At 41.6% G+C, this 14,454-nt stretch overlaps 1 protein-coding gene across 1 annotated transcript in view; it reads left to right on the top strand.

Annotated features, from left to right (window-relative positions):
* The first annotated feature begins 875 nt into the window (after window positions 1-875).
* serinc2 (serine incorporator 2) overlaps window positions 876-14,454 on the top strand; it is a 28,154-nt gene continuing 14,575 nt past the window's right edge. Inside the window, exons 1-7 of the mRNA XM_084313614.1 lie at window positions 876-1,023; window positions 2,286-2,447; window positions 4,478-4,665; window positions 5,243-5,322; window positions 6,111-6,248; window positions 11,663-11,755; window positions 12,330-12,406. Of these exons, the coding sequence (XP_084169740.1) occupies window positions 985-1,023; window positions 2,286-2,447; window positions 4,478-4,665; window positions 5,243-5,322; window positions 6,111-6,248; window positions 11,663-11,755; window positions 12,330-12,406 (777 nt within the window). The 5' untranslated portion in view covers window positions 876-984. The remainder of the gene's footprint in view (window positions 1,024-2,285; window positions 2,448-4,477; window positions 4,666-5,242; window positions 5,323-6,110; window positions 6,249-11,662; window positions 11,756-12,329; window positions 12,407-14,454) is intronic.

Genomic DNA, 14,454 nt, shown 5'->3' with positions numbered 1-14,454 from the left:
AAAGACGTTTGTCTTGTTTCCATCAGGGTCCCCCATTTTCAATTCATAGTGAAAATCACAAGTCACAAGTTCTGCACAAATAATAAGGTAGTGTTGTGGAAGATTCTTATTTAGCAAAGGCAGTGAGCTGTAGAAATTTGAGATCAAGTCAAGCTATTTCAAAAGAAAATAGTTTATTTCTGTGATCACAGAAGTTTCCTCAGTTTCAGTCAGACAGTCAGAGGTAAGACAATGCCGGTCTGACTTACAACACCAGTTTGGTATGCGACAGAGACAAAAACAAAGGAGCTCATGGGGTGTGCAGTATCTGAAAGATGAGCTGCACCTGTGCCCATGGAAGACACCTATCTTGTTATGAGAGGAGAGGTCGTTAAAATGGTTTTCAGGCAAAAAGAGGCCGTCTGTTCACTAGGTGAAACATGCTGACTGGTCAAAACTGTACAGAGAAATATGTAATAACAGAAAACACATGACATTTTCCATAACAGTAGTCAAAAGCATGCCTCCAAGAGGGGAGTTAGACTGTAACAATACAAAATACACATCTTTGAGTGGAGGGTATCTTTAAGCAGGGATGTAAGTCGCCGGCATTTGGGCGTGCATGAATTAATTAATGAAAACTTTATTAACAGATTGCAGAATGGGTACAATACAGTACAGCTCAATACACACAATTGTTAAGGAGATGCAGACCAGAGAAAGACGTTTGTCTTATTTACATCAGGGTCCCCTATTTTCAATTCATAGTGATTGATAAGTGCATGATAAGTATCATTTAGGTGGGGTGGGATGCTTTTCGCGCATTAACGCCTGATTAGTCAAAACTTTATGAGTGACGACTTCTGTGAACCAATCATCGGTGGTTTAGAGTTACAACTACCAAAAGGTAGTTTCCTTATTATTCTTCAGGAAGGTTCGGTGACTTCTCCAGAAGAACGATAAACATTTTCCAGTCGTTGTTTGGGATTTGGATTTAAAAGAAAAATGGGTGCTTGTATGGCACTGTGCTCAATCGCGAGCTGTGTAAGTATGCCTAAATTATTAATTTGTTATTGTTTTTAGGCCACAGATTGTAGCAGTTTGAATGCGTAGTTTGTAAATAAAGTACCATACCTAATCTTTCGCGCGTATCTTTAGGCATAACTTACACAATGCGTTGTATGATTAATGGTTATTACAACAACATGACATGTGTCACAATGCTATCTTGTCTCGATAGACTTGAATCGAATCCACTTTAGGATCGAAAGATTTGTCTCGAAATGTCACAATTTCCGGGTTTCAACAGTTAACGTTACTGTGCAGGGGGGGGGTCCTTAACTTTGCATTCTAACTTAACTTTACTTAACATCACAATTTCTGACAGATATTAGTATCTTAGTTGTAATCCTAAATACACGCCAACCTCCTCCAATGTACAGTTTCTACGTCAAATGTATATACTCTCTTTTCTGGACTCTTTTGTATCACAAACTGAAACAGTACTACTACTACTACTGTATTTGTAAATCTGGTATGTCATAAATGTATAGATGTAGCAGTACTGTCTATCTGTATGTCGTATATGTCATATATGTTATGATGAATTGAAAATGGGGGACCCTGATGTAAACAAGACTAAAGTCTTTCTCTGGTCTGCATCCCATTAACAATTGTATTGAGTTGTACTCTACTGTACCCATCTTGCAATCTGTTAATAAAGTTTTCAATCAATTAAATCAAGCGATGAAGAATTCCTTCCTTTCACTTGTGTTCCGAGTCCGACAAGGCAGCCAGCGGAAGGGCTTATGTCAGATTTGTAGCTCCACCGCTTCCTAGGCTCTGGTGGTGTGTGTTACACTGTTAGCGATGGATGTCTGGTCGCAGCTCCAGACCATGCTTCAGTAGTTCACAGAACGGCACACTTCTCTAGTCTTCTCAGCAGTCAGCATCTTCTGACTGCTAGATGTTTCCCACAGAAGACCCCTCTAGAGAGAGAGGGGGAGAGAGAGAGAGAGAGAGAGAGGGAGGGAGGGAGGGGGGGGGGGGAGAGAGAGAGAGAGAGAGAATTATGGAGCTGATTAGGTCTAATGTCGAAAAACCAAGAGTCTGTTGCCTTGACAATAACAGCACTGTTTTTCTATCCAGTCGGTGTAGATCATGCATACACTAATCATTCCACACCCCAGAGAACGCCATGCCTCCCTTTCCCCTAAGGGTGAGTCACTGGGTATGTCCTAATTCTTGCATATTATCTCTCTCTCTCTCTCTCTCTCTCTCTCTCTCCCCCCCCCCCCCCTCTCCAGGCATCCTGTTTGTGTGGCTCTGCCCCATGCCTCCTGTCAAGATGCTGCCCTTCAACGTACAACTCCACAGTGACCAGGCTGGCCTTCTCCTTCCTCCTGCTCCTGGGGACTCTAGTGTCGGTCATCATGATCCTGCCGGGCATGGAGATGAAACTGAAGCAGGTAGAGGAGAGATACTGAACAGTTACTTGGCCGTAGGAGGATCAGAGTCAATGGATGCAAACGTGAAACAAAGAAGAGGGCGACCTTTGTGATTTGATGTAAATGTTTTTCTAAGTAGGTAGGTAGGTACCTCAACAGGTTTACAGGACTATGGTAACCACAGTATTTAGTTAGGACTGGTACTGGACTATAGTAACAAGTAACAACAGTATTTAGTTAGGACTGGTACTGGACTATAGTAACAAGTAACAACAGTATTTAGTTAGGACTGGTACTGGACTATAGTAACAAGTAACAACAGTATTTAGTTAGGACTGGTACTGGACTATAGTAACAAGTAACAACAGTATTTAGTTAGGACTGGTACTGGACTATAGTAACAAGTAACAACAGTATTTAGTTAGGACTGGTACTGGACTATAGTAACAAGTAACAACAGTATTTAGTTAGGACTGGTACTGGACTATAGTAACAAGTAACAACAGTATTTAGTTAGGACTGGTACTGGACTATAGTAACAAGTAACAACAGTATTTAGTTAGGACTGGTACTGGACTATAGTAACAAGTAACAACAGTATTTAGAGTTAGGACTGGATTATAGTAACCACAGTTTAGAGTTAGGACTGGACTATAGTAACCACAGTAGGACTGGTACTGGACTATAGTACCCAACCACAGTATTTAGAGTTGGCCTAATTTTGATTGATTGTATTTAATCGATTGGCCTAATTTGTCTTTGTCTTCTTTGGCTTGTTTTAGGTTTTTTCTTTCATACTGAATGAGCTGTTTCTTGTAAAATGATAAGATCTCTGGCATCTAGATTTACAGATGTCCTTCTGTGTGTTTGCACTGATGGAACGACAGTGGCTCAGGAGGTAGAGGTTTGATCCCGGCTCCTCCTGGTAGCATGTCAAAGTGTCCTCGAGCAAGACACTTAACTCCTAACTGATCCCGATGAGCAGTCATGGTTGCCTCCATCGTCGGTGTGTGAACGTGTGAGTGAATGGGTGAATGTCAGGCATGAGTTGTAAAGTGCTTTGGATAAAATGCAGTCCATTTACTATTTGCATAATTTCAATGATGTGGATAACACTGTTTTACAGATCAAATAGACTGTTCGATTGGTCAACAGAATAAATCCTCTTAATTATTAGTCGACTAAGAATCTTGAGAACAGACCTGTGCAGTGTACGACAACACAGCATGTACAAGACCAGTGTACGACAACACAGCATGTACAAGACCAGTGTACGACAACACAGCATGTACAAGACCAGTGTACGACAACACAGCATGTACAAGACCAGTGTACGACAACACAGCATGTACAAGACCAGTGTACGACAACACAGCATGTACAAGACCAGTGTACGACAACACAGCATGTACAAGACCAGTGTACGACAACACAGCATGTACAAGACCAGTGTACGACAACACAGCATGTACAAGACCAGTCTGTGAGAGGCTCTATGAGTAAGTGGCGATGTGACAGAGATACCCTACCATGGCTTTCTATAGTTCAATGTTAGGGGTGTAAAGGTATCCGTACCGAACCGTTTCAGTGTGTACCGTAACGAACGGTTGTGTACCGAATGAATACAACGGTATGTTAACCACTAACGACCGCCCACCGGGGGCTGTTTTTTTCACAATCTAATATAATTATTATTATATATTTTTTTACAAGTCGATTATTAATTTCAATAGAGAATATTTGTTGACAGCCCTACAAGTACAATTAGTTACTGCACACTACATCACCCCTGAGTGGAACATGGAAAGCCAAACTTCCCCCCACTGTACCGAAAACGCGTACCGAACCGTGACTTCAAAACCGAGGTACATGCCGAACCGTGGTTTTTGTGTACCGTTACACCCAATGTTAAATAAGCTGATAGGCGGGTATAAATACCCTACACTCCACATACCTGCCCTCAGCTAATCTACCTCTACCAAGCATCTCAGTTGACCTCGTTCTAAACTCATGCCACACCGTGGTCTGTGTTTTCTCACCCACGTTGTCAGATCCCAGGTTTCTGTGTGGGTGGCTCCTCCATACCTGGTGTAGAGAACAAGGTGAACTGTGACATCATGGTGGGCTACAAGTCGGTGTACCGAATGTGCTTTGCCATGGCCTGCTTCTTCTTCCTCTTCTGCGTCATCATGGTTCGCGTGCGCAGCAGCAAGGACCCTCGAGGCGCCATCCAAAATGGGTATGTAGTTGTACTTGGGTGGCTCTACTGTGTCTTTGTTTTTTTTTTTTTTTTCAGGAGACAGTGTTGCCCTCTGGTGGTAAGACTAGTGTAGTGCACCTTTACGCCCATTATTGTTTACACAGAATATTATACCTACTTTTTTGCCTTGCACTCAAAGTATTAAGAGCATGCCCTGCTCTATTGTTCTATTAAGTGTTATAAATGTTATTGTATATTTTTATTGAACTATTTTATTACACTTTTTTACTCTGCCTATTATATTTTATTATCTTTATTACTGCCTATTTTAAAACTGAATCCAACTGCACTTTTTTACTCTGTCTATTCTATTTTATTATTTTTATTGAACTGAAAGAAGCCATGAACAGAGAGGCCTATTGCGATGTTAGATCCTAATGTGAAAAACTGATTTACCTTATCTTTTTTATGCTCGCTTATGCCTGTATTTTTTTTTACCGCTGTGAAGCACTTTGAAATGCAATTTCTGTATGAAAAGTGCTATAAAAAAAATTAGAATTTATTATTATTATTATTGTTGGGCATGCTCAAAGTACCTGTCTCCCTGTGTTCTCAGATTCTGGTTCTTCAAGTTCCTCGTGCTGGTGGGTATTACTGTGGGAGCGTTCTTTATTCCGGATGGAACTTTCAACACAGGTACATAGCCTAAGATCCGCACTGGGTTGCACCAGCTGTGTGGAAGTTCTCTCCTAAGTTAGGGTGTGAAGTTGACACAGAGGCTTAGAAACTACTAGTTAGTTTGTAATTAAATCAGCTGCTAAAACTGGTTGCACCACGACTACATAGGGCACAGCCTAACTAGCTCGGACGTAAAGTCATAATTAAAGCAAGTCAAATCAACGATCAAAGATGGAGTTCCATCGCCATGGTTACTGTGCACATTAGCTTTCTGGCCACTTGGCATCACAGTAAGCTAGATTGATATTGAAATATCACATCAATAAATGAGGTCTCTACTGGATTACTTTGTTGCAAAACGGCATGCATTTAATGAAAAAAACGATGCTACTGAATGTGATAGCTGTTCACTGTTAGTGAGTGTAATCCTGTGACATTGTATGATGTACACCTACCCTAGGGCATGTGTAACTATTTACTCCATGGTGCAACCGCTTTTTCTCTAGTAATGCATAAAAGGCAACTTTTATAATAAGTAATGTTGTAACTAGGCCAGGTTTGAACTTGCAGACAGCTGGTGCAACAGGCTGGTATCTATTTAGACTTGAAGCACAGAAAGGGATTATTTAACAAATAAATGCAAATTGCCCCAGAATTATTATTATAATTTTTCTTTACCCACTGAAGAGCCTCGTTGTAGTAGAGTACTGTAATGAGAGCTCTATCCTGTTCCAGTGTGGCACTACTCTCCACTGAAGAGCCTCGTTGTAGTAGAGTAACGTAATGAGAGCTCTATCCTGTTCCAGTGTGGTACTACTTTGGCGTTGTGGGCTCTTTCATCTTCATCATCATTCAGCTCATCCTCCTGGTGGATTTTGCCCACTCCTGGAACCAGTCCTGGCTGGAGAGAGCTGAGGATGGGAACTCCAAGTGCTGGTTCGCAGGTAACCTATTATACGAGTAATACATTTTTTTTGCAGGAGCATTCAATTGCCACATTACATACAGCGTGATTAGAAATGTCTATCCATGACACTTTGACTGTAGACACCAACCGTGACCTTCTGGGTTTGGGATGGTCTCTCTTTCTAACCACCAGGCCATGTTGCATGCATGCATTTAAATAGTTTACAAGGTTTTAAAGTGCCAGGCCCCCCGGCTGGCATTGACCCCAATGGTGGTGAGGGAAGACATGAGGGCATGGTAAATATCGGACACATAGCGGTTTCCTAGCAACAACTGTCTTCTGTAGTGCTCTGAAAAGCTCTGTTTGACTTGTTACAATCCATTGTTATGTGTGTGATGTTTTCTTTTAGCTGTATATGCCTTGATATTACAATCCCTCCTGGAGTATTCACTTACTTGAGTGTTCATGTATTGAGTGTGGATGCAGGTAAACACATCGCAGCACTACCTGGGCCCTATTCCCCGTACCTGGTTCAACTAAGTCGATCAAGAGTCCCATTATCCAGATTCAATTAACCCGATGTTTGAAGCCGGGATTTTCCTGTTCCTCGAAGGTGGATTCAGTCTCGTTAACTCGAACCAGACTTGATACTCAGGATCAGTGCGCGCGCCCGCCTCAGCCGAGAAGGCAGCAAGTGTCGAGAGCAGAGATCCTGATTTTCTACCGGCATTGATTGATTGATTGATTTAAAACTTTATTAACAGATTGCAGTACGGCTCAATAGCCTCGCCGACAAGTTAAATGCATAATCTATAGGCAAATTTTAAGTCCCTCATTACCCCAATCAATCAATCAGATTATATTTCTTTAAACGTGCCCTGCTGGCAGTAGGTTCATGGAATGGATAATCAAATGAGATCTTGCTAGCGAAAATAATTAGTTCAACAGTTTCAGAATAAGGATACGGCTCTCTTATCCATTGATGGATGTATGGTTGATGTTTCATTTGTCTGCCACCGTGGTCTGATGGTCGAGCATTTTGTCTTTCACACGGACGACCCGCGTTCGAATCCCACTTCTTCTAGCTTTCTTTTTGAAATGTAAATACTTCAATTTGGTGCACGTTGAGAGCTATATAAAGAATTACATCCTCAATGCATGTAGATTTATAATATTTTAACTTAAAACTAGGCTACTTTTGCGTATAATCATTAATATTATATTCCAAAAAAATCATATTGGAAACGCGGGGTCTCGAACCCGGGTCGCCGGCTTGCCAGGAGTGAACACTGCCGTTGGACCACTGTGCCAGACGGGATATATCCATTGTGTATCCAAGACCATCAATGGACAAGAGACCCGTGTTTAGAATATTTTCACAATAATATCACAATAACGTGTGAGTGATGATACAATTCAACAATCCTCAGATTCCTCGTAATTCATAATCCACAAAAACCACAATCCACGCATAGACACTTCAATTTTAGGCTTGAATGAAACACAATCCAGGCGCTCCCACAGCGGAGAATATGAAAGGAATCAGAGCCAAACGAGCGATAGGTTTCAATCATTAAAGGGGCTATGCACTGCTATTCCTAGCACTATTTGGGCAACTTTACACAATTCCTGTTAGTCTATTGAAGACATTTGTAATTTTTTTTTCAAAAAAATCCATTGTTTTATATTTCTAATCAAGTACTCGAAACCATCATTTTTCAGCCTCGAGAAATCAGGCTGTTATGGCCTGGCTCCGCCCATAAGCACTTTGAGTGACAGTCAGACCACAGTCTGCACTGGTAGAGGGAGTGAGGGAGGGGGGGGGAAGAGAGAGAGAGTTCAGTTCAGTTCAGAGTTTTTATTTGCCACATGGAATAATACAATCATAGTTTCTTCATTAAAAAATCATAAATAGTCATTCCATGGACAAAAGGAGCAGGAAGAAGAATAAATCTTATAGTTATATAGTTACCTGCCCCTTATTCCTAAACTAACATGTATTTTCTTAATGGTCGGCGTATAACCTTATTTACACAAATAATCATTTATACCATGAGAGAGAGAGAGAGAGAGAAGCCCCTCCCTCTCTCTTCATTTTTTTCTTTCTATCACTCTCCCATTCGGAGGTGTGTGTCGCGCGGACCTCCGTGCGGCAGGTCCCCCCCCCCCCCCAAGTGCCCCCTCTCTCTCCCTCCCTCCCTCTCTCTTCCTTTTTTTCTTTCTATCACTCTCCCGTTCTGAGGTGTGTGTCGCGCGGACCTCCGTGCGGCAGGTCCCCCCCCCCCCAAGTGCCCCCTCTCTCTCCCTCCCTCCTTCTCTCTTCCTTTCTGTCCTTTCTCTCCCACTCGGCTCTCGCTGATGAGACGAGGCAACTTTTTTCTTTTCTTTCTTTCAATCTCCCGTGTGGCGCGCGGCCGGCAGGTACCCCCCCCCCCCAAGTGCCCCCTCTCTCTCCCTCCCTCCCTCTCTCTTCCTTTCTCTCGGCTCCCTCTCGGCTCTCTCTTCCTCTCGGCCCCGCAGCCCCACTCGCTGTCTAGTCTAGGTAGAATGGGGGCGGGCATTAGCTCCAACCACAGAGCCAATCGCATCACTGTGTCTATCCACAGCGCCCAGTGACGTGCTCAGGGACTTCAAATCAAAATGACCCGATTTACTAGAGGCACAGAGGGGTTGGGCTGAAACGGAGCAATTCGCCAATATGGTATTTAGACCCTAAAACACATTGATACGAACTCCTATTACTATAATACAATGCTAGAGACTGAAAAATGACATTTATAATGCATGGGACCTTTAAAGATATCCCTGCAGGATTCACATTTGCAATGCTGCGCGTTGTTAAAATAACCACATAATGTGTACATCGCACCTAGCGAGCGCCACGGTATATATAACGTGCATTATTTAGGACAACGTGAATTTAGTATCAGCATTTTGGGTCTATTTTACATTTCAAAAGCCCCCTCTGGAAGAATGAAGCACAAAAACGTAATTCAGAATGGTATAATGCAGATCCTAGACTGTGAGAATCATTTCAGGAAGCGACCTGTCATTTCTTTGCGGGGGCGTGGCTATGGTTCATCCAGCTAACTGAACTTAAGCCTGCTCTCGACCAGGCTCAAACTTTTTGATCTGTTGTCATGGTGATTTGGACAATCGAGCGTCGGGGAACAGAAAGGTCCGGCTTAAGTCAGGCTATACTGGAAATTATCCGGCTAACTCAGTTAGCCAGGTACGGGGAACGGGGCCCTGGGCTAGACTTCACTTCGCTACAACAATGTACTACAGCGTGGCCCGTAATGGCCGCCACAAACCTGTAGTTAGAGCCAGCATATCCAGGGTTACTAAGTGGGGTCCTTCCTTCACTGGTGTTTTGTCGAGTTAGGCCCACAACACCTTGGGAAGGCTCAACAGTACATCGTACTGTACACGGTATCAAACATTATAATGACTTAGAATTAGGGATGGGTACCTTCACATTTTAACCGGTACCGGTACCTGTGAATCGATACCGGTACCCAACGGTACCTTTTTTCTGTACTTTAGTCTCAAGAAATTTAATTTACCTCAGTCGTAAAAAATAAAATCCAAACTTCAAATAACTACAATTTCGACAGTTTTCGGCTTGTCATTGCTCCGACTGCTTTGTTGTTGAATCAAGTCAAATCCTAGGTAAGCATATATTGTGCGTGTGAACGTTGACATGAAAAGAAAAAAGTAAAAAAAATAAAAATAAAGTAAATAAAAATAAAAAACCTTTTATTTTTTTTATTTTTTTTGGGTTCTCACTTGATTCGATACTCGGTAGTACCGACGTGTTTCGGTTCGGTACCTCAAAAGTACCGAATTCGGTACCCATCCCTACTTAGAATAGACCTTGTGCTATATTAAGTTTCTCAGTTACATGTGTAATGCAGTTACCTATGCAGCTCATAACCTTTGATACAATGTAATGTTTGTAACTGTCTCCTCAGTAGAACATACTATATTGTAGGGGTGGGAATCGCCAGAGACCTCACGATACGATACTTGCGTCACGATACTAAATATATCGCGATATTTTGCGATATATATATATATATTTTTTTTATTATCTTTTTCAACTGCAAAGTAAAACTTTGTCAACATGTTTTATCTAATAAAATAAAGTTCAGTCTGTTCATCTCACTTCAATCATTTTTATTGCAGAACATGGTATTTTCTCAAGCAGACAGATGTAAACACTGTAGGGCTGTCCCCGACTAAGGATTTGGATGGTCGACTATGATTGGCCAAAATTTGCCGTTAGTCGACTATTGGTAAAAAAATATATATATATATAATATATAAAAAGAAAAAAAAATTATATATTTTTTTTGTATCTTTCCATTTGGGCTGTGGGGGGTGCTTAATGTCTGAAGGAGTCGACTGAAGGCTTCTTGTCCTCTGCAAAAGCATGCAATTGGTCCACTGATGGATACATCTTGATATTTGTCTAGTCTAGTGTGTTCATTAGATGGGTGAAATCCTCTTTCAGTGCCTCTGTGCCTGTTTTCGTAGGCAGTTAGCTTCTGGTATGCGTGCCATTAGTGTTAGCCACGCTTCTAGGCCTCTTTTCTTTTGGAAAGAATGATTTAAAAAAAAATATATATATATATATATATACCGTATAATTTTTTTTTAATATATATTCGACTAAGAGGTTGGCTGGTCGACTACGGCTCCTTTCGACCGATTAGTCGACTAATCGACTAATAGGGGTCAGCCTAAAACACTGTAATCTGTGTTGCATGTACCTGACAAACTGAACTGTTTGTATTACAGTCATATTCCAACTTAACTGAATGCACATGTGTGTGTGTGGACTACTGTACTATTACAGGTATTGAAATGAACAAAACATATATATATATATATATATATATATATATATATATATATATTTTTATGAATAATTAAATATTGATACTTGGCGTCCCTGTATCGATACAGTATCGCCACGCAAAGTATCGCGATACTACTACGTATCGATCCCCCCCCCCCCCCACCCACCCCTACTATACTGTATGAAGATGCATCTGATTATCCTGTGAGCTGTTTTGGAAAAGGACATGTATCATCAAGCATCTTTGAGCATTTGGAAAAGCGCTATATAAATCCGATGTAGTATTATTATTATCATGTTTTCTAAGACTAAAACACTTGCTCCTGGTGAGAGCATACAGCACAGTGCTAGGTTTCTCAATACTAAAGTGATCTGGGAAATGATGGCCTATACTAGCCATAAAAATGTTTTATTAACCAGTCCTTTTAATGCTGCCCACAGACTATAATCCTAAGTGCCATGGCGTGTGCCCTGGTCTCTATATGGTATCGCCTGGTCTCTATATGGTGTCCCCCCGGTTCTCTATATGGTAATGCTAAAGGGCTCATAGGCTGGTTTACTAACAGGTGTTGTTGTCTCTTTTGCAGCTCTGTTGTCCTTCACCATATTTCACTACATTGCGGCCTTCACTGCTGTGGTGCTTTTCTACGTGTTCTACACCACACCTGATGACTGTACAGGTACGTATGGAGAGAGTGATGTGTTGTACAGAGAGCTCTATCCTGTTGCAGTGTGGTACTACTCTCTGCTGAATAGCTTTGTTGTAGTAAAGTAATATAATGAGAGCTCTATCCTGTTCCAGTGTGGTACTGAGAGTGATATGTTGTACAGGTACGTATGGCATGGGGCTGCTGATTGTTCTGCTGTCCCTGTGTGTCTACTGTATTTCATGTATTTATTTATTTTTATTTGGACCTCTTGGTCCAAGAAAAAAATATTGAAACTATTATTTTCAATAATAGTATTGCAATACATATAATTTCCATATGTAATCATTTTAAAAGACATTTACATCGCTCGCTGACTCAGAATACAAATTACATCAAACGGACAATACAATACAATACTAGGGGAAAAGGACACAACTTAATAAAACAATCCTAATAGTTCAAAACATCTCGAGACAGTAATTATAGGTCTTCTTCAACCTGTTATTCTATAATAAAGTCTTTGTTCTTCATCACACAGAGCACAAGGTCTTCATCAGCCTCAACCTGTTATTCTCCAATAAAGTGTTTGTTCTTCATCACACAGAGCACAAGGTCTTCATCAGCCTCAACCTGTTGTTCTGCATCATCGTCTCCATTGTGTCCATCCTGCCCAAAGTACAGGTGAGACGAACACTTTCTGGTCATCTTCTTTTGAACAGCTCACCACAAAGATCACTTCATTGTCATGTGTACACGAGGCTATTGAAACACGCGCAAACACTTCTTCAGAGAAGTCAAGAATGCATGTCGTTCCGCAGTGCAGTGCCCCCTAGAGCGGTTTGGGGTTCAGTGCCATGCTTAAAGGAACACGCCAACATTTTGGGAAATTAGCTTATCATCTCCTCCAGAGAGAGACAAGAAGATAGATACCAGTTTCCTCTCTGTGCGTTCAGTAGAAAGCTATCTGGCTGCACGTTAGCCTAGCTTAGCTCAATGAATGGAAGCAGACATGGCCGGTTAGCCTAGGCATTGACCAACTAACACCTCTCCCAAAAGCTAACCGGTCATGTCCGCTTCCATTCATTGTGCTAAGCTAGGCTAACGTGCAGCCAGATGGCTTTCTACTGAACGCACAGAGAGGAAACTGGTATCCATCTTCTTGTCTCTCTCTGGAGAAGACGGTAAGCTAATTTCCCAAAATGTTGGTGTGTTCCTTTAAGGTCATAGTCGGGATAAGGTATTCATATGAATGTTCAAATCTTGATCACAAAATATTGTGAATCCTGGTGAATATTGTGAATAAACAACTCACACAGGTCTCAAAACAGCAAACAGGATGAGATGTTTACATGCTCAGTATTCCCGTAATAAAGGGTTCATATTCAGAGTTTTTCGTGGTCAGGCTGCACCAACTCAAAGATGGAATTCTCAAGTATTCCGAATAATACTGGAATATTAATGTGCATGTACTTTAAGTGCACACTTTGTACTGAACGCACAGATGGGAAACTGGTATCTATCTTCTTGTATCTCTCTGGAGAAGACCGTAAGCTACTTTCCCCAAATTTTGGCGGGTTCCTTTAACTCATTGACCGCCGGGAATTAGTCGGGCCCCGCTCTAGCACTGCCACGCTTTAAAAGATAGGAGTGCATCACCTTGTTTGTAGAGCTATAACTATATTCTATATTATAGCTATGGATACAATACTATGGCCCATTTGACATCACCTATCTATCGTTCAATATGTGAAAAAGAATTAATGTTTCCATCCATACGTTCCTGTGTTATACCGTGGTGAATACAAGTATGGTTTTAGAGCGGTCTAGGGTAATTCCCGAAATGCTGAGTTATAGCCGTATACGTCAATTCCACTATAGACGTTGCCGTTTCTTGCCTGTACACGCTATTATTCTGAAATCAAATCTATATCATAGGTATTATGTTCCATCATGAATACATGGAGGGGGGGGGGGGTCGTTTCTTATTATTTGATTGTCAGTAACGGCATTCGTATTGAACACTAAAACGCTTATCAGCCCGATCGGTATAAAAGCATTGCAGGATCAAGCTAAAATTGACGTCTGTGATCGGGAGCATTCCAAAAAAAATATTCCAATTGTTTGATCGCCATCTGGTACATCCAATGTCCATTTGGTCCACGGCATAATCCACCACAACATATGGATCGGGGATATTTGACGCGCTTCAATGGAACCGGGAGAACCGCTCGCCTCGCCCGACAAGGAAAAATGAAACCGGAGACATTTGGCCGTTCCACAGGCCAAGATACAAGGTTACAAAGGGTGCTCGATACCGCCATAGCTGGATGTGGCCGGTATTGCACTTTGGCGACCTCAGACTCATTCCCTATGGTAACACCAACCTCCCTGGATGAATAATGAATAAAAATATCGAACAAAAGGAAAAACGATCAAATAACGAGTATACTCGTTGTTGGCGTTCAACGATTGGTGCCCAATAACGAGTAAACTCGTTGTTGGCGGGGAATGAGTTAAGGGCACATGGGCAGACATGGTGAGTACCGTACATTTAAATTCCAACCACCCATGGCTCATGGCTAAAAGAAAACGGATGAGATAAAACGGCAAATTTGCAAGTGACCTAAAAGCTTGATTGGCCCCACATTACAATCAACTCTCCCAGCAGCAACATGCAGGCTAGCGGTGATTATATAGCTAGCAGGCTAAAGGCTAAACTAAAGGTAATT

The sequence above is a fragment of the Notolepis coatsorum genome (assembly GCF_963971535.1).
Source record: "Notolepis coatsorum genome assembly, chromosome: 4".
Taxonomy (NCBI): Eukaryota; Metazoa; Chordata; class Actinopteri; order Aulopiformes; family Paralepididae; genus Notolepis; species Notolepis coatsorum.
This window is presented reverse-complemented; position numbering and strand designations above follow the sequence as displayed.